The sequence below is a fragment of the Onychostruthus taczanowskii genome, unplaced genomic scaffold (genome assembly GCF_017590055.1).
Source record: "Onychostruthus taczanowskii isolate IOZ18803 unplaced genomic scaffold, ASM1759005v1 scaffold3, whole genome shotgun sequence".
Lineage (NCBI taxonomy): Eukaryota > Metazoa > Chordata > Aves > Passeriformes > Passeridae > Onychostruthus > Onychostruthus taczanowskii.
In genome coordinates this window covers 7,743,276-7,763,152 of record NW_024500349.1, presented here as the reverse complement: position 1 = coordinate 7,763,152, position 19,877 = coordinate 7,743,276, and the positions used below count along the sequence as shown (strand labels likewise).

Sequence of the window (19,877 nt, the reverse complement as noted above, 5' to 3'; positions counted from 1 at the left end):
ACATTATTTTCTTAAAATATCATTAGAACCCAAGAGGTTTGTACTTCTGTGCCTAACTGCAGCAATCCTAATCAAAATACTATCCTAGAGAATGTAGGTATGTTGCTGCCCACAGAAGATTCCCAGGAGACAGCGAATGGTGAAGGCTTCAGTGGCACATGGGGGTGTGCCCTGCAGAGCTGGGCTGGGGGCAGTGCTGCAGGGCTCAGCTGAGCCAGAGCTGCTGCTGTGAGAATGGGGACTTCTCTTCATCTTCTGCTAAAGGGTTCTGTCTCTGTGTAGCACCAGTAGGATCACTGTACCTGACTTCACAGTTTTCCCTCTAGGTGTGTCATGGTTCCGTGCTTTTTTATGTCTGCCTTCCCTGCAGGGTGAAAAGTACCCTCTCACTCCTGTGATAGCAAAATTTGCTTTTGCCTATGCATCTGAGAGTTTTTTAAGCCGATTCTCATTTTTTTCCTTATACATCTCTGAAGTATCAATTGTCCCGTCTGAAAGAGGTGGCAGGTGTCCAGGGTAATAAGAGAGTTAACATCTGGATGGTCATGATGAGGAATGCTTTTACTGCTAGGTGTCTTGTTAAGTAGCAACTAGTCTTTGTGATCTGGACTAATTGTTAGCAGTACAGGAGGAAACCAGCTCTGTCTGGCTTTCATCACATAAAATCATCCCACTAATCCCACTTGCTTTTGATAGAATCTTTTTATAGCTGAAGAGCTATTGAAACAGAGTTCAGAAGGGAGTTCTCAGAAGCAAATTGTTCCTGTGGTTTCTTTCTGTAGGTCCCATAGTAAGATAGCTTGATTTCTACTCCAGCAATTTGATTGCTTGCATCTAGGTTTTTTTGTCATCTTTATCTGTCTAAGGAAATCTGTTTCACTGTGCATGATATTACCTGACTTTATTTGTGACTTCTGTTATCCCCTGTGGACTACAACATTTAAAGTGGATTCATATAAAATAATGCAGTGTGTCTGTTCAGCAGTACAAATACTTGCAGGAATATGAGATCTTCTGTCTTCTGTTTTAAATCAATTTCACAGTCTTGATCCTTATTATTTAAGGTGTCCCCAGACCCAGGATTTCTTAAGGGGGTTGGCTAATACTCTGGTGAAAGCTGTTGTCAGTAACAGCAGGCTTTTAGCACACCTTCTCACAGTCAGGATAAAACTCATAATTCAATATACATAAAAACTGTAATTTTAAAGCATTATGCAGGAACAAATAGCAGTAATAACTATGAGAGAGTATTCTACAACTGCTTCATACTTTGGATAAGTTTTTCCAAGTATGTTATCTGTTAACTAATGAAAAAGTAATAATATCATATAAGCAAGCTATGATAAGTAATTAAGCAAAGAAAGTAATGGAGCAACTTATGTTTCATAACTTAGTGATTTTTTATGAATCAGTTAGTATCTAGCTAGTAAATAACACTATTCACTCCTGGAGAGGAAATTCAAATTGATATTCAGGATGTCAAAAAGCATGGAGGAATGGGCAACAGAAGAGTCTGCAGATTTGAGTGGCAAGAACAATGATTAAACTCCAACAGATCAAATTGAAATACAATTTCAGATGTTCTATAGGCTGGATTCCTAATAATCCTCTGCAGTTTAATACTGACATGTTAACGATTCTTGCCCTGTGTCAGCATCTGGAATGCCAATGACAGTAGAGGCTGATGGACACATAAATCTGAAGGCTAAATAAGTGATACCTGAACCCTCAGTGAAAAGAGCTGGAGTAAACATGAACTGTACATAGCACCTGGAAAAGGACTTCTGTGTGAAGAAGAAAGCTGACAAAAATAATAATAGACAAATAATCTTCCCCTGTAACCTGTAAATGATGATAGTAAAGCTGTGGGAAGCTTGATGAGTTGTCAAACTTACATCAACTGAAAGTGCTTGTTCGATGTTTGAAATGGTAGATTTTCAGTATCTAAACCATACACACAGTTGTTATTTCCAGCTTACCTGGTGAATGTTCAAATTGAAAGTCCATCAAAACATGAACATATACCCTAAAGCCTTCTAAAGATAAAGTCTTGAAAATATTAGATTAGAATGGAGTAACTTAATACTTGTTTTCACAAAGCTGTAATGAGTGAAGTTGGCCAACATAAGATAATCTATGGAAAGACTGTTACTCCTGAATTTTCTGCATGTAAGGGGAAATTCTAAATGCAGTTGGGATCTGGGAATAAGCCAAAATCCTTCACTGGTCAAATGAAGAGGTATGGTTTAGATTCCAGTCCAAATAGATGTAATATGCAGCAAAATTTATATCTGTGATGGGATACATACACTAGCTGAATTTGGGGACACCTGTCTTGTAAAGGAAACTGAAATTCAGCTGATTTGTACCACTTCCAAAGCAAAGTTTGTGTTGCATGTGTAGTCTCAGCTTGAAAGATAAAATAATTGCTGACCTGAAAACATCAGAGGTTCAACAGAGAGAAAACTGAACTGAGTTGGCACTGAGGCAGCAGCTCATGGTGCCTGTCTTTGCTGGCAATTCATTCTGCTCTGTTTTATTCAGGGAATCTTTTCTGCTGTCTTTTTCTTGTCTTCCTGTTCTTATGAGCAGGCTGTAAATCTCAGAAAGACCTAGTTTAAAGATAGCAAAGTGGTTTAGAGACAGTTTTCTGGAACACACAAGGATAGGTAGGGCCTTGTCATGTCTACAATGAATCCATTGCGTCATTGCAGGAAGCTTTAAAAGCTACTTGTTTGCATGGCAAATTCTTCTCCCTCCTTTGAAAATAATCTATTATAATCCAATTTATATAACATGGTTTCTATTTAAGAGATGCATAGCAGGACACCACTAAGGATCCATTCTGTTCAGCAGTCAAGAATGGTTTCTGTTCCTCTCAGCCTTTTAAATTATTAGTACTGTAGAGACATTGCTAAAGATGAACACAAACATTTTAATTTTTATTATTTTAGAATATGAATTTTTTTAAAGGAAGGCAATTTCTATTAATGGATCATGTTTTTCAAGGAAGATCCCTTCTGTTGTTTCAAATTTGGGATCACAGAGATCCCAGAACAGTTAGTGGCACTTAAAATTATCTGTTCATGTTACAGTATTCTGACATTTTTCTTTGAACAATTAAAACTTTATCGTACTGCAACAGTAGAAACTGGAGTTTTCTGTGCCAGATGTCTACCTCTGGATAAAGGTTTTGCTTAATTAGAGTTGGGATTTCATTGTTCAGAGAGTTTTCATTTGAACTTAATCATCCCAGAAAATGAGGCTTAATTTGTAGGGAAAATAGACCACTTTGCCTTGTTAAGTCTTGCTGTCATTTCCTTAAGGAGATCCAGCACCAGCCTATTTTTACAGCAAACTGCTGCAATTTTGTGGGCAGAAAGGTGGGTGGGAGGAACCAAACAGAGCAGACTAGAAGCAGATGGTACCAAGGTATTTTAACTATTGAGGTGCTCACTTATGAATCTTGTCATAGAACAAAAATCCTGAATCTTAATATTTAATTCTCCTCACAGCAAATGGCTTTACAATCCTCTGGCAGGTTTGCTCTCTAGTGCTGCTCTGAGTAGGGAATAATTGTTATTGTTAACATTAGGTAGCTAAAACAGCTGAAGTCTGTGCTGTGGCTCAGGAGGCCTAAATGACTCCTATTGTGGCTAAATCCCACAAATCCCACACAGAGGAATCCCTGACTTTGTAGGTGATGTATTTTTTATTTTTGGTCTGAGCAGCACACTGCCACACACCTTACACTAAATGGATGTTAACATCTGAGGTCCCAGGTTCAGAGAGCAGGGAACACAGGGAACCCATTCCACACAGTATCAAGTTTGATTCAGTGTCTTGCTTGTTCTCATTTTAAGTTTGATTTGAGTGGTTCAGACTACTGGATTTCAATTTCTGCCTTTTTAATAAAGTCCTCACAATCAAAAAGAAAAAAAAAAGATATTTATATCTAGTATTTATAAAACATTTTCAGCAATTAAAAATATTGTATAATTATTTGAGTACTACATTTTAAGATTTTTTTTTGTGGTACCTGAATTTGGGGCTGTAGGCTGCTGCCTAAAAGGATCTACAAGAGAGCTGGAGAGGGACTTTTTGCAAGTGCCTGTGGTGATAGGACAAGGGGCAATGGCTTTAAACTGACAGGAAGTAGGTTTAGATGAGATATTAGGAAGAAGTTTTTTTCTGTGAGTGTGGTGGGGCACTGGAAGAGGTTGCCCAGAGTAGTCATGGATGCCTGGAAGTATTCAAGGTTTGGTAGGTCCAGTGGAAGGTGTCTTCATGGCAGGAGGGTTAGAACCACATGATCCTTAAGGTCCCTTTCAACCCAAGCCATTCTATAATTCTGTGGTCATTTTATATAACAAAGATGCTAAATAATTACAGAATCTTAATCTTAGGTGAAGCCTGGCTTGTTATCTGAAGTCTAGAAATTTGGGATGAGGAAGCTCCTTGTTCTGGGTGGGGAGAAAGGCTGTTTGTTTGCTTACAAACAGAAGAAATTTTGAAACAATCACTGTTGACTCTAAAATAAATTTTAAAAAAGCTAAAATTAGTGTTATTTTCTCCTGGGACAGAGATTTCATTATACATGGAGAGGTTGAATCAAGCAGCTCTCTATCCTCTGGACTATCAGTAATAACTTTTGCTGCAGTCCCAGGACTTAGGAGGTATCTTTGCTGATCTTTGGCAGTCAAACTGTTACCTTTCATTTGGGGCTGAATGCCTGTCCACTTGTGTGCTCCATCATCTGGACCTGTGTGGGTCATTCTGTTCTTTTATTCAGTATTGAGAAATTAATATATAGAAGATAACTCATTTGGTTCTTTTCCCCTTATCCTTGTGGTATTTTTAGGCCAGAAAATCAGTGTTTAACAAGGAAAGAAAATAAAATTTGAGTATCAGTTGTGGTGATTATGGTGATAGAAATAGAAATGTATAGCATAGTTTATATTATTTTAATGAGCCAGGAATTATTTAAAAAGAACAAAATCTAGAAGGTTACTTTAAGCCAATTTGAACTCCACATATGAGCAAAGCCAGCTAAAGAACAACAGCCTCACCATATTCATTGTGTCTTTAATGTAGGTGTTTTGTGGTAAGCTAATATTGAATTCTTCAATAGCCCAAGTGATTAAATTTTTTAATAGTCCTTCATTTTTGTTGTTTTCATGCAGGTAACCCTGAAAGCCAAACAGGTGAAGGATTCTGTTACATATACACCAGGTGTGTGCTTCTGAAAATGACTGGGTTTGGGTGATAGCTGTGCCTTTCAGAGTCTGCTCTGCAGAGAGATTTTTTCAACCTTGCCTTGCTTTGAAAAAACAGAACTGCTGGGTATTCTGAGGGAACATTTCCCTTTAGCTACATCCTTCTGGGCTTCCTTATTCCATTTATTGTGGGGTTCGGGCATTTGTTCAGGTTGCTCTCTTTGTTTTTGTCAGTGTGGGAATTTAGTAGCAATTCCTGTAGATCAGACAAGTTCCTAATTGGCAAAGTTCATCACCTTGATGATCAAGTGAATGCCTTGATTTCTCCATTTTGTTTTTTCTTAAGCTGTCAGTTCAGAAGAGCTTTTTGTCCACTCTGCACTGTTCTGAGAACCTTTAATTTGTGGGCAGTTCCCTGCTTGTTTGTGGGGTGTTTTACTTTTTCAGAAATGTAACAGCAGTGCTTCTAACAGGTATCATTAGGCTGTCGGAGCTTAAAACGCTGGCACACAATTCCAAAAATTTCAAAGTCAACATGAATCTGCCAGACCACATAATCACCCAGCGAGAGAGGGAAGAGGAAGTGGAGGAGGAGGGGAACTACAATCTTGTATCAGAGCAGATGGATACCCAGACAGATCCAAAGGAGACCATAGCAAGTGAAACTAGACACCGAAGACGAAAAATTGTCAAAGCACCTGAAATGGCTCTGCTGGCAGCAAAAGAGGTACCGGAAGAGAAGGGCAGAGGGAGACGTCAGAAGGATTTTGATAACACTGAGCAAGAGGAAGAGAGCGATGATGAAGGCAGAAGAAGGGAGAAAAGCCGTGCACCAGAAGAACTGTGGACTCAAAATCAACAGAAACTTCTTGAAATGGCCTTGCAGCAGTATCCAAAGGGAACATCAGATCGCTGGGATAAAATAGCAAAATGCGTTCCTGGAAGAAGCAAGGTATGACTTGTTTTGACTGAACTATAGTACCAGCTGAGGGGAAACACATTTGCTAGCAATTTGTGATTACTTTAAGAATGAGGGTCCCTATAGAAAGGTGAGGCCTTTACTTGGCCTCTCAGTCCAGACTCAGGTGAGTGTCACTGTCACATTTGTTGCTTTATTTAAAACATTTTTTCATTTATGTCAGCTTGTTTGATCTAACACAGAAAATGTTGAAATAACTCCTGTTTCATTTTAAAATACCTGCCTCTCCTCTGCCTTTCAGTTCTTCAATTGCAGGACAAAATTAGATTTTAAAACTAATTTTGATTCAAAGTTAGTAACCAAATGTTGATGAGCTGCTTTGCTTACACTTTCAAAATACCTTTCTCAACCCATCTTAATGAACAAATAAAATAAGTAATCCATCTGCAAGTGTTAAATGCCCTATAATCTATCTAATGCTCTTTTTGTAAGTATAATTTTTAAAAATAGTGTTAATAGTTATTGATATAGATGGTGTGTACTAGATTTCCTGATAGCTGTGATAGCTTAGTTTGCTTGCTTCAGCCACTGTAGCTGCAGAAAAGCCCTGTCATATCTGTACCAAACCCAGTGAGGAAGCAGCAAGTGTTTGGGGAAGGATTTGGGTGTCTGTGGCCAGAAGCTGCTCTGCAGTTTCTGCTGTCAGCAGGTGCTGCTTTAGTGACCTGGAAGGTTCAGCTTAACCTGCCTGCAGTGTGGCTCACAGCAGAGGAACTGTTCTAAGCACACACTGCAATACAGCTGTTCCATAATTGCTCTTGCAGTCACTGTCAAGAAGAACTGGTAACTGTTTCTTGGGTTTGTGTGCTCTTCAAACAGATAAATGAGCCACAAAGAAATGTAAATTGCGAGTTTATTTTTTTAATCCCCTCTTCACTAGATGTAGATTCCCCTTCTCAAATGCAGTATGCAACTTCAAAACAAAAAAACAACCAACCAGCCAAGAAAAAACCCAACAAAAACCCCACAACAAAAAAAACCCACAAACAAAACCAGACCCAAAAAACCCCTACACAACCACCAGAACACAGCTCTTCTTCTAGAATAAAGTATAGAGTTAAAGTGGTACTAAAATATCAACCTTTGAATAACACTTTTGTGTTTCCTTTCAGGAGGAGTGTATAGCAAGATACAAGTTGCTTGTTGAACTGGTACAAAAGAAAAAAATGGCTAAAAGCTGAATGTTGTGAGCAAGAAGAGATGTAGTTCATCTTTGTCAAAACGGGGTTTTAAATCTCATATGCAGAAAACTGCATTTTTGTACCTCAGTATTTCTATATGTCATGTGCCTTAGTAAAAGAAAATCTTAATAAATCTTATACCATCTTACCTGGTTTGTGTGGTGAAGAATGAAGGTGTGTTTGTATTGAAGAGCTGCTTATGCAGATGTGTGATAACAGTGTCTAAAAGTGAGCAGAGCTTCAGGAAAACCCCCTCTGATAATCACACTGAATCTGGTAGGTTTGCAGCCAGTGGATATACAAATAACTCACATTTGTTTTGAAAGATAGAATTGACCTGAAACTGTTAAGCAAGCATGAGAGTAATGAAACACTGTACTCAAAATATATTTTTCTTTCTTGCACCTCTAAATCCAAGACCATATGCTTATAAGTACCTTATTTTTATAAATATCTAGTAATATTTTGAAATAAGTAGTATTTCTAATATTAACTTCCACATATATTTATATGCACCTGCAATATACCTTATTTTGCCAACCCTGCAGTGATATTTGATAGCATGTTTGATTCAGTAAAGTTGAAATGGGTAAAAACACTAAAGGCACTAAATGGGTAAAACACTAAATGTTTTAATTAGAAATTAAGAGATAAGGTGCTTCAGGACCACTTTTTAAGTACAGAATGGCTAACATTCTTGGGCTAAGAGTTCTCATTTTGGGGATGGTTGTATACCCCGGATTCAATTTGAAGAACAGGTAATAAGGGTTATATTATTCCATACTTGTAATTTTGTTTTGTATAACTTTTCCAAAATTGTGAAAAGATTAAAATGCTGGAACAAAGGGTATTTAATGGGCTGTAAATGGCAGCAATAAATCAGAGCAGTGATCAGAGTCTATTGCAAGGAACATTAAGGACTTGCATTTTTATAGCATTATTTACCATTCAAATTGTGATTTAATATCAGCATTCTAAAATTTTTTGAGCTTTAATGCAAAATCAAAATGAAAACTCAGAAAATCATGTATCTGAACTCAAAATCGAAACTCAGTGGCTGAAAGTCTCTGTTAACTTCCTGCCATTTCCACTGCTGATTTCCCCAGTAATTGCCAATTGTGCTCCTTCTGTCAGATCAGCACTTCACAACATTCATCCCATTCCCATAAAACTTTAAAGGCTAAGTATTTAGGGAATATAACAGTGTTCCATATATGTTTCTCTCCCAATTGGAGCTTTTTTTTTTGTCTCATATTAAAAAAAAACTTAGATGGTAGAAATAATGATATTATGGAAACAGAGCCAGATACAAAATAATGCATTGAATTTTTTTTTCACAGAGAACTTCACAGCTTAACTGCACTGGAAGTTAAACATATTTAGAAGCTGTGATCTGGGTGCTAATCAGTGGAACAGGAATTCTGTGCTACTTTGAAGGAAGCATCTTAGTGAGATCAAGTGAGGTATTTTCAAGAGGTATCAGGAAAACTTAACTTTCAAAAGCTTTTAGTCATCCAGAACACTCAATGAGAGATGAGTAAATGTAAAGCAAGGTAGTTGAAATGGCTGCAAAGAAAAGCTGCTAAAATGGTGAAGTGAATTGGTGAAAATTAATGGGTGGAGCTGGGGTAGAATATGAGCAAATGGAGATGTACTGTTCATGGAAAAAAATAGACTGGTAATGGGAATATTTCTGCAGTTTCTAAAAGGGAAAGCAAGTAATGGAAGACTTTAGCCTGTGAGGAGGAGAGAATCATTTTTCTTTTCCACTCTGGATTTACAAGACTTTACCTGGGATGGTGTGCCTGGTTCAGTGTATCACACTGTGAGATGTGGAGCATCCAGAAGAGAGCAGAGAGAATGACCCAGTGTTTGCATTGCCTGGTTTGCTAGGAAGGTATTGTTGGTATTTGCTCTAGACTAGAGGGAGAGAAAAATCTTCCAGATATGTAAAAGAGAGCTTTGCAGTTGCGTGCTCCATATGGAACAAATCTGCTGTGGCTGTGAAGAATAACAATGGGCTGAGTTTGGAGTGAGAAATAGCTTAGTTAGGTGTCAGGGCAAAAAAATCCAATGGTAACTGTAACCAGGACTGGGGAGGACTCTTGACACTGGAGGCGAGTGCCTGCTCGAGCCTGCCCTGCTCCGGGTGTGGGGCAATAGTCACCCACTGCCTCCCAGCCCCTTCTGCTTCCCTGCACCACAGCCTTTCTGCACTGGGGTCAAAGGAACAAGAACAAGCACCACGGACTGGTAAGAATTTTTGTTTGTTTGTACGACCATTCGCACCCAGAAACTTAAAACAATGCTCTGACACATCCAGTTTACCTGAAGGAAGATGTTTAAGGATGGGCAAAGTTTGAACACGCCACGCTGTCACACTTGTCGGGTTGAACACCTGAAGTGGTGGATGTCTTTCTCATCACAGGAGCTGCTTATGCCTGGATGGAAGGGAATTGATGGATGGCATCCTTACTGCCTGAAGACTGAACCTTCCTGAAAGCAGAGGCAGGCTGGCAGTGTAAGAGAAATGCATTGGCCTCTTGCACAGTGGCACTGCACCGGGGATTGGTGACAGGCCCGACTGTCTCAGCATGAAGAACTGGGAAAGTTTTGGGTGTAGCACTAGTGGAACTGAAGGTCTGGGATGGGGAATGTGCATCAGTGCCCCATTCCAGTGGATCTGAGCTCCGCAACCAGATGCTCAGATCCCCAGCTGGGAGCCATCCCTCACGGAGCCGGGTAGTGAAGGCTTCGTCCAGGGTGCATCCACTGAATGTTGATGTTCAGTTCAGCAAGGGCCAAAGGAGTTGGCCCACCCCTACCTTTAGCTTTAGTGTTCGGTAGCAGGGAGGAAGGAGGCTGGCGAAGAGTGCAAGCCCTTCAGAGCCTCTCAGGGTCCTCTCTGGGCTGCCAGGTGTTGTGTGGAGGATGACACAGCCCATTTATCAGTGCCTTTAGTCTGTGGTGACTCAGGTCGGATGTGATGCTCACCAGAGAAGCGGAAGAGTGTAGCCAGGCTTTGTTTTCTCATGGGTCTGTTACCCACCACCAGAGCTTGTTTTCTAAAACTTTCTGTCCATGAAAACCAAGGTCACTCAAGACCTGGGATTTAAGCAACTTCTTCCAACTTCTGTTCTAGCACAGAATCTAGCAGATTTCCTTTAAATAATGTTATTATTTACCTGCTAGCAAAATACATTTTCTTTCCTGGGCAGTTCTGAGCTGTAGCTCAGCCGTGCTTTCGCATTGTTGCTTTGTTTCTCCTAGAGACAGTCTGTGCTGTAGGTTCCGCACTCTGACTTGCACCTGAATGTGCCAATCTGAGCCCAGTTTGAATGTCTTTGTTCATCTCTGCTGATGGCATGGGCAGAACACTATGGAAAGGAGTTGTTTGGAGCAGATGAGACAGGGAGGGCAATATTCCCTTACCATGCTGAGGATAAAGTCCAGTGCCAAGCTAGAGGATCCTGACAGCCATACACAAGTAGAACGTGACTGGGATGCTGTGAAGTGCTCTCATTTAGGCTGTTTACTTCTAGAGGAAAGACCAGCAGATGCTCTTCTGCAGTGTCCTTTTGTAAATGTAGATGTTTGGACTATATTACTCTCAATTTTATAGTTCTCAGTGTTTGAACTAATTAAAAAAAAATATGTTTCAGGAAAGATTTTGCAATGTGACCCCTTTGCGAGATGATGGGGCCTGAAAACAGAACGGTGAAGAGTTCTCCTTTAGGCAGACCCAACAGTAAGATTTTACTGCGGCTTATGAAAAACAGGCAGCAGAAAACTGGTCAGTTTAAATGTCACAGCAGTGCTACCACTGAAAGAATTGCTCCTGCTTACACAGCTTGAATGGATAAAATTGATAAAAGCAGGATTTCAGATGTAGGCTGTCCAGAATTAGTTGGCTTCTGTAAGCCAATGCAATAAGGTTTGTTGTCATTCTTGTAAGCGAAGTGGGGTTTTGGTAAAAAATCTTCTGAATGCAGCACCTTTAGTCTGTGCTTGCTTTCGTGACACTGAGCCCAGGACAGTTCCCAGCACGCGTGGAGAGCTCAGCAGCTTGGCTGCCAGGGACCTGTGGAGCGGCCTGGGCTGCTTTGTCATCCAAGGCATTCCACAGGGACAGCACTGTGGGCTTTACTGAACCGCTGCCAAATCAGCCACAGACCATCATCTTTCATGTCAGGACCTCAAAAGTCAGTGAAACAAGGTTGGTTTTGACTGCATCTGGCCCTCATGTGAACTTGGCTTTGATGTGGTCTCTCTCTTTGAAGGGCTGGTGAATTGAATTTTTGTTTGGATGTCAGAACTGTCCTTTTTATTATTTCCTTGCTGTTGGTGCACCAGGACTGTGGTACTGCCACTGCTATCCTGGGCTCCTGGCACCAATCTCTTGACAATTCCTCAAGTGTTTCTAACTTTGCCCCATTCACAGTTCTCTTAGCAGGAGACAGGTACCAAAGTTTAGGCCATCCCTCCAATAGAAGAAATACGGAAGGAAAGGCAGGACGTAGCAATTTTACTGATTCCTGTGGTATGCTGCAATTGGAGCAAGGTGATTTATATTGCCTAAGCATTTTTGGCTTTGGTTTAGGTCCATGAATAAATCAGCAGTCCATGGCTCCAGAAGAAGTGGCGCTCAGGATTCCCTAGAGGCCTTGTGCTGGGAGCAGGGGCAGATTGGGCTTTTCTTCCCCCTCCTCTCCGGGTCTGGCAGTACTGAGTGTAACTCTGGGGCCCAGCCTGCTGTGGTGCTCTGCAGTCTCAGCACTGACCAACAGCCGGAGCTCAGCAGGGCCAGAACACTGACAGCTGCCGAGCTCTGGCCCTGTACAGGCTTCAGCAGGAGAAATGCTGAAGGCTCCTGAACCTCTTCACCTCCTCCCCTCACCCAGGCACAGAGCAGGTAAGGAACCACCCCCTCCCCACTGAGCCCTCTCCAAGTTACAGCAGAACAAACGGGAGCCGCGGGACAAGAGCCACTCCTGTGAGTCAGCCATTCCTCTCTGAAGGGTGAAAGCAAAATCTGACAGCAGCCCCAGGGCTGCCACAGACATTTCTGTCCAGTAAGCAAAAATACTCCTGGACAGTTTCAGCTACATCACTGTCACTTCAAAGCAAAAACGTACATGAAAAATAGGTTTTGAAGCTTTTTGTAATAAAATTTAGTAGCGGTGTGCAAATCAAACCCTCCCTCTCGTGTGATGTTAACAGAAATATTCCTTTCTTCTACAAGACTCACATTCACACAAGTCATATACAATGATAAACATTATTAAAGTTTATTAACAAAAGCTTTGTACATATCTTTTCATACACTTGGAATTTTACATCTAGTCAAAATAACAGCACATTTCCATCTTACCTTTTGTACAAATTGTTACAGAATATCCACCAGTGGGGCGAGTAAGTAAAATAAACCACTGGTTTACTTTTGTAAAGTATCTACAAAAGTGATTTGTGACATTTTTTAAAAATTCCCCAGAACATATAAAAATAAATTATTTTTTACTTTTTCAATTAAATCTACTAATTAGAAATATTACAAATCAAAATATCAATGTTTTCTTATGAATTCTTCACAATACAAAACAGATTCACGAAACTTTATTTACAGAAATGAGGTAAGAACTGTGCAATGTTTAACTAAGAAACATATTGCAGAATTAACATGTTCTTCCAAATAAGTACACAGTGGAGGTCTAATTACAGCTGGGTCTTTTCTGCTAATAATTCCCACCTCACTCTTGATTAGTGGTCATTACCCCCATCTAAACTGTCCTTCACCACCCTGCATAGACTCACCACGAGATCAGCAACTGCCCCAAGTGTTGTAACACAAGTTCACCCGTTTCACCCACTGGGAAATTTTAGTGGGAAATGGTAACTCACTTTTTTGGTAATTTATTAGTGAAAAGTGACCCAGGTAACAATCTGCCTGAGCTCTCTACAGTGGCATAAACACCTCTAGGAAAGGCAGAACAAGGCTGCTGGTGCAAGACAGAGTACTCCCGCTGCTAACAAGGACACGTCTAGTGCATGATCAGCTGTTTGCAGCCATTTCAACAAAATGGAGGTAGCAACAGGCACTTGGTTTAGGCCAAACACTACACAAACTTCTTCCAGTGTGGCCTTCTCATCTGGTAAGAAAACTTTGTCACTGGAACCAAACTGGTTCCTTTAAAAACCTCAGAACTCTAAAACCTACACCAAAATTAATAAACTTTGGATTCCATACCATAATTCTTATTCAAGAAAAACTCCAACTGTACAACAATAGGAATTTAAAGGAATAAAAAGTTCAGAAGTCAATTCCCTTATGAGTCAGCTTCCAAAACAGTTGTGTAAAAAAAGAAATTATGAACAGCAAGTCCCAGCTGCCATTACAAGCTCAGTCTAGAAGGATCTATTCTAACTGCAGCAGCAGTTCAGATGGGCTGGGGTTGGGCTGTTAAAACTACTGCTCTGAAACCAAAGCAATGCATCACTGCAAACAGTTTATAGCCTTTAAACCCGTGAGATTAGCACTGAAGAGTAAAGTGTATGTTCTCCCGTGGTTGAATTTGTACTTAGTACCATCATATTGACAAAAAAATTACGATTTGTGGAGTTTTATCTACTTCACAGTCTGAGCCATTAAAAAGTATATCCATTTTAGTGCAACAAGAAAGCAAATGAAAGCCTACCAAAAATATCCTTATGAAAACTTAACCTCTTGCTATGCAGTAAGAGTTCCTTGTTGCTCTTTTTCAATCTGCAGAAAGGGAACCCGGGGTTTGCAGCCACATGAAGTGCTAGAACAGCAGGACGTGCAGGGCTCAAGTGTCATTCAAATGTCAACTCTTCTCTGACGCAACTGGTCCAGTTTTATCATTGAGCCTCTGTGTAAGAGAAAATACTTCTAAAAATCAGATTATAACATACAGAGCTAAGTCAAATTCAGTTCATAAAGATGACAAAGCAACCAATTTGCCCCATCACAATTCCTTCCTTCATATATTGCTACAAAGACATTTCATGCAAGTATTGAACAGGACTGAGCAAAAATCTCATCTCAATCACTGAGCATTCAGAAATGTCTGAAAACCTGTTTCAACTGCAAATGAGATTAAAACAGTTGAACGCTGGCAAATAGAGAATTTGTTAAAAACAGTTCAACAATCGTTGCAACTTGTCTCAAATCTAGCCTTATAAAAATATAAAATCAATTTCAAAAGAAATTTTTGGTAAGGGCTTTTGTTCAAAAGATGTTCTGAGATTTCTTGGAATTATTTATAGCTAACTGTTAACACAAAAACTGTAATGGCATATTTGTAAAAATACACTGCACTGTACAGACCCAGTAATGGCCATTTTAAAAAAATCAAAATAACATCACATAGAATATTTTGCTTGGATGTACACAAAGTATAGGGTCTCAATTCCATTCACTACTTATTTTTGGAAAATGAGGGAAATCAGTTTTAAACATGTGAGAACAAACTGTGAACATTTCTGAATGGAGGCAAGGCCTGGAGGCAAGGCCTGTGCCAGCACGTTTGCTGTGACAGTCAGTGACCATTCCCAGCTCTGCCGTCACAACTGCCCAAACCCCAAAGCTGAACAAAAGTAAGTGCTCACAATTTTGAATGGAAGGGAGCTGCTTCCAGGAAAAATCATCTTGAGAACTCATAATTTATGTGGTTTGTGTCTGGAAGCGTGTACTACCTGAAGTAGCCCAAGCTACACAGAAGCCCAGCCCAAGTCCTCCACCACAGTGCTCCTAAAGCAGTTGGAGGATTTGGGAGTGGGGAGCAGAGAGGGGACTCATATTTAGCCCAAACTCTCCCCACCTGCTCTTGCAGACAAGCTGCTCTTTCTTCTCTACCACTACCACTTGCTGTCTTCTCCAAGGAAGGCTAAAACTTTATGTCTTCCTGCTCTGTTCATCCTTTATTTTTCCAAGTTTCATATGCTCCTTCCTTTATCCTCTTATTTTAATGGTAGGACCCTTAAAGAATGAAGCTTGTTCTCTGATTTCTTGAAGAAACAATTCTTGTCTTGGGGATGGAGATTATGGGCAAATACTGAAGATAATGGAAGATCTTTGCCAGAAAAATGTGTCTTGTTTCTTTATCTGCCCAGGAAAGGTTTAATTACTCCATGAAGCAGAAGAGCCTCTCAGCCTCCCAATGCACAGGCTCATTTTCCCAGGCCAGCACCAAAAGGCACCCAGCACATTCTCCTAACACATATTCCACCTTCCCAGCAATGGGCTCCTCACCTCTCAAGCCATCAGCTAATCCCCACAGCTCCACAGGGCCTGAGGCCTGGCCAAGGCCAGCTCACCAGTAAGGTGGTGAAAGGAATAATGCACAAAACAGTGGACACAATACTGGGGAAGAAGTAGGGTGAGGAGGACTAGGGCTGCAGTTGTAATTGCAAGAGAAAGGCAAGGGTCACTGGATTGGTGTCCTGATCCAGGGAACAACAGTGTGCAGCAGACATGTTTGGTGTGACTACAAGTTCACACATTTCTGAGCTTCATGTAAGTGCAGTCCAAGGCTCAAGAGAAATAAAATAAAGACAAAAAATCCACCATCTTTGATTTGTGAATACAGGCACATAACCTGCTTCTTATCTTTTAGTTACCTCCTGGAGGTACTGCATGGGAAGTGAGGTGAGAAGTATACTTACTGTCACCTTCTGAGCTGCATTATCTCCATGAATTGAAAGGAATGGATTGGTACCAGCTGCATTAAGTGGTGAGGCCTGTGTGCCTGAAAGTAAGTTGTTTATGGGTATCTGTGCTCCTCCAGTAATCTGCAATTGCTGTACTTCAGACTGATGGTGTTGGTGATGGTGATGTTGTTGCTGCACTAATTGATACAAAAGGGCCTGATGCTGTTCCTTGAGCAATATGGGGAGAGGGAGGAGGAAGAAAAAAAATATCAATAATTAGTTGCTGAAAAATAGCTCCTCCCTGGGTCCCTGCTTACCCAGATCTTCAGTCAGTGCAACCCTTAAACTAATCCCAGCTAATTCAGGTTACACTAATGAAGTTCCATGAGGCTGTGGGTAAGAAAGTTCCTGTCAGACTTCTTGAAATCAGTAGCTCAGTAGAAGTTCAGCTAAGCCTGCTGGCTTCATCAGGCCTCTGTCAGAACAAACATGCCTGAGAAGACTGTACTAAAACTATAGAATTAACAATACAAATAGTTAAACCAGTTACCTCATGCCCTATATGAATACGGCAAGCAGAGCAAAAGCAGCTCATGAGATGATACCCGAAAGTCTTTGCTAGTGTTCCAGTGGAATCAAAGACAGGTTGCAGTACTGTCAGAATCCACACGTGCTCCCAAGCTCTACTGCCCACAGCTGATGCTGAGAGAGACAAGCCTCCATGTCCACACAGGACAAAATGGAACTCAAGGCACTAGGGAATTGTTATTCTAGCCATACACAAAGCCCAATAATATCCTAACATTTTACATTACTATCATCCAAAAAGGCTGAAGCAACTCAAAGACTAAAATATTATCAAAGCCTTTAATATCAAGTCAAATGCATTACTACTACATATGTTACACTGAGGAGTTTATACATGCCTTAGAATACAATAGAGGAATAAATCACAATTAACTGGAAAACTTACTGATGTGAGTTGCTGGGTACTTAGTAATTGCTGAAATTGCTGGTGCTGTTGATGAAGTAATAGTTGTCTCTGTTGGTCAGAAAGCAATCCTAGTCCCGAGGCACTGTAGGGTTAGACAGGGTAATACTGTGGTTTATACGGACGTATGGAACTTCTAACTTCAGCTTTCCATTAAAGAAAAGATGTATACAAACAGACAGACCCTATTTAGCATTTGATTTCATACTGCAAATATTGTCCAACTGTCCAGCTGCAGTTTTTGACACCATCCCCAAGTCTCATTCATGCTGAGCAACAGCAACATCTTGCCTGTAACATGTCTACTCCATGCATGTTATTTGAAACACAGATAATAATTACCAATTCTAAAGTACTTTTCAAATACTTTATACCAAAAAGCCAGATTTTGTATTACAGCACAGCTCTTACCAAACTTTAACACCTAGTTACCAAGCATTTACTTTACCCTGGTTTCCTTCTAATTCCCATCTTCTGTGTCATTCAAACCACTCGTATTGCCCACACCTTGTCTGTAATTCAGCAAACACCTTCAGCCTTGCAAGGGGCCAAGGGATGCTGCTGTGGAACGAAGCTGCCTCTGCTTTTGCCAACTACTTCACCCCCAGACTCTATTTTCATACCTACACAAAACTGTCTGCAATATTTAGGAAACTCGGCAGGAATAGATCCAGCTGACAACTAGGCTGTAAAAAAGGGTTTCTTCAGCTATACCAGTTTACTGCAAGACCAACAGCATGAACAAGGGTGTGCTGGGAACAGCAGACCAGGAAGACAGCTGGATTTACTCTTTCAGTACAGTCTTAGCTTTTACTAGTTTTAAACACCCATTAAAATATTAAGGTGTTGTTTCATGATAGGTTTATCCTGCTGTTGAAAAATTAAGTATTTCCGTTTCAGCTGTACAACTTCTGTCCCCTCCCCTCATACTGGGTCTTGAACAATGGGCTGCAACCTGTGGGAACTGAGCTGAAACTTTAACCAACACAGAACACACTGACAGATTCTCTGTTAATGTAGATGAGGTCACCGTGTGATGCAGAAGTTCTAGTAAGAAGGTGTGCACAGGATGACAGGATTGCTTGTTGGGATTGGCAGTAAGGAATTATTTACCTAAATCAGTCACAAATCCACACCATTAGGCTACAATCATGTAGCTCCTCAGGGCATAATATTTATCTTGCATTTTTACAGCAGCCAGCAAACGGCAGCCCAACTCTGCTATAATTTGACTTTGTCTAAACTAGCTAATATGAAAATACCCAAAGCACCACCATTCTCTCCCACTGGGACAGGGCAAGCCACATAGAAACTTTGTCTCATACTTTGTTGCATGGTCTCAGCACTACGGGACACACCTGGTGGGCTGCACTTATTATTTCCTATGAGGAAAGGGAAACCTGTGTCAACTGGAAGTTTAAGGGTTGGATGGAATCCACCCAAGGCTACTGAGGGAGCTGATGGAAGTGCACACAGAGACACTTTCAACCATTTTCCAGCAGCTCTGTCTGACTGGGATCTTGAGATCCCAGCTGACCGCAAGATAGCAAACGTGATGCCTGTCTAGAAGAAGGGCTGGAAGGAGAATATCGGCATCAGGCCTTGTCAGTCTGACCCAAATGCCAGGGAAGGTCATGGAGCAGATCCTCTTGCGTGCCATCACATGGCACACACAGGACAACCAGAGGATCAGGCCCAGCCAGCACAGGTTTGTGAAAGGCAGGTCCTGCTTGACTGACCCGATCTCCTGTGACAAGCTGACCTGCTTGGTAGGTGAGGGACAGGCTGAGAATGCTTCTACCTGGGCTTAGGTAAAGCCATTCACACTATTTCCCACAGTATTCTGACTAGTATTACCATTATTTCTTTTTTCTCTTTTTACCTCACTTTTTCTGTATTCTTCTATACTAGAATTAATTTTCTGGTTTTGGTCATTCTTTTATCCCATTCTTTCTTTTTCCCAGATCATGTTTTACCTTTGCACTTCTTTTTTCTGCTGTTGTTCTCCCTTCTCTTTAATTGCTCTGCCTGCCTCTCTTGCTCTGCACTGGCACTTGAAAGAAAATACCCTCAGTCAGCAGCTGAGATCTCAGTGTCTAGAAACAACACCGAACTACAGAGGACAAAATGCTGTGGCTCCCAAGCTTCCCAGATGAGACAGTTCACTAAGTTTTACCACAGAGCTTTCTTTAAACCAGATCAGCCTGGAATGTAAATTTAATCCTTTCTAGCTTCTCATTAAAAGGTACATGATCAGTCTGAAACTCTCCATCCTACACTCTTCTCTGGTTGTGAGAATGTAAAGAAACAATCCTATCTCTTTCCTCAAATCACCTAATCTCCCACTTGCTGGCAATCTGTACTAAGCCATCTTTTTTCCCAGAAAAGGATCAAGTATTTTTCTCTGTTGAATGAATGTGGGTTCTTTTACCTACAACTTGAAACTCTCTCCAACAACGGTGTGCAAATCAGTGTTTTCTCACTTCCTTGTGTGCCACAGTTAGAGAGTTCATATGAGGACAATACGCATACAGAAGTCTTCATGCATTGGTGAACTCTTTGCCTATTTTTCACATTAAACTGTTGGAACAGATTCTGAAGTTTGTGAAGTTACTGTAACAAGCAACTTCCAGGAACATCTGGCAAGTCTTTTAAAATTACAGAACAATACCCTGAAGTTAGAAAGCAGGACTGAATTCTCATGAATGAGAATTCAACATTTCCAACATGTTGCCAATTCTGATTTAAACCACCTCCAACCTTGACCAAGCACACAATTCTAAGCAGGGTCAGAGAGCTCACATCACCACCAAACCTTTGAGCCTGCCTGTGCTTGGTACCAT

At 40.7% G+C, this 19,877-nt stretch overlaps 2 protein-coding genes across 6 annotated transcripts in view; one reads left to right on the top strand and one right to left on the bottom strand.

The window, feature by feature from the left end:
- Positions 1 to 7,524, top strand: part of DNAJC1 (DnaJ heat shock protein family (Hsp40) member C1) — a 107,033-nt gene extending 99,509 nt beyond the window's left edge. Inside the window, exons 10-12 of the mRNA XM_041408617.1 lie at positions 5,184 to 5,232; positions 5,690 to 6,168; positions 7,308 to 7,524. Coding sequence (XP_041264551.1) covers positions 5,184 to 5,232; positions 5,690 to 6,168; positions 7,308 to 7,376 — 597 coding nt within the window. The 3' untranslated portion in view covers positions 7,377 to 7,524. The remainder of the gene's footprint in view (positions 1 to 5,183; positions 5,233 to 5,689; positions 6,169 to 7,307) is intronic.
- A 5,116-nt stretch (positions 7,525 to 12,640) lies between these two features.
- The window catches only part of MLLT10 (MLLT10 histone lysine methyltransferase DOT1L cofactor), a 123,055-nt gene continuing 115,818 nt past the window's right edge, over positions 12,641 to 19,877 (bottom strand). For 4 of the 5 annotated variants that reach the window (XM_041408415.1, XM_041408416.1, XM_041408414.1 and 1 more), the window contains 3 exons: positions 17,017 to 17,119; positions 16,059 to 16,271; positions 12,641 to 14,280 (listed from right to left, as the gene is read on the bottom strand). In XM_041408415.1, coding sequence (XP_041264349.1) covers positions 14,212 to 14,280; positions 16,059 to 16,271; positions 17,017 to 17,119 — 385 coding nt within the window. In that variant the 3' untranslated portion in view covers positions 12,641 to 14,211. The remainder of the gene's footprint in view (positions 14,281 to 16,058; positions 16,272 to 17,016; positions 17,120 to 19,877) is intronic. The other variant, XM_041408413.1, reaches the window with a different exon arrangement.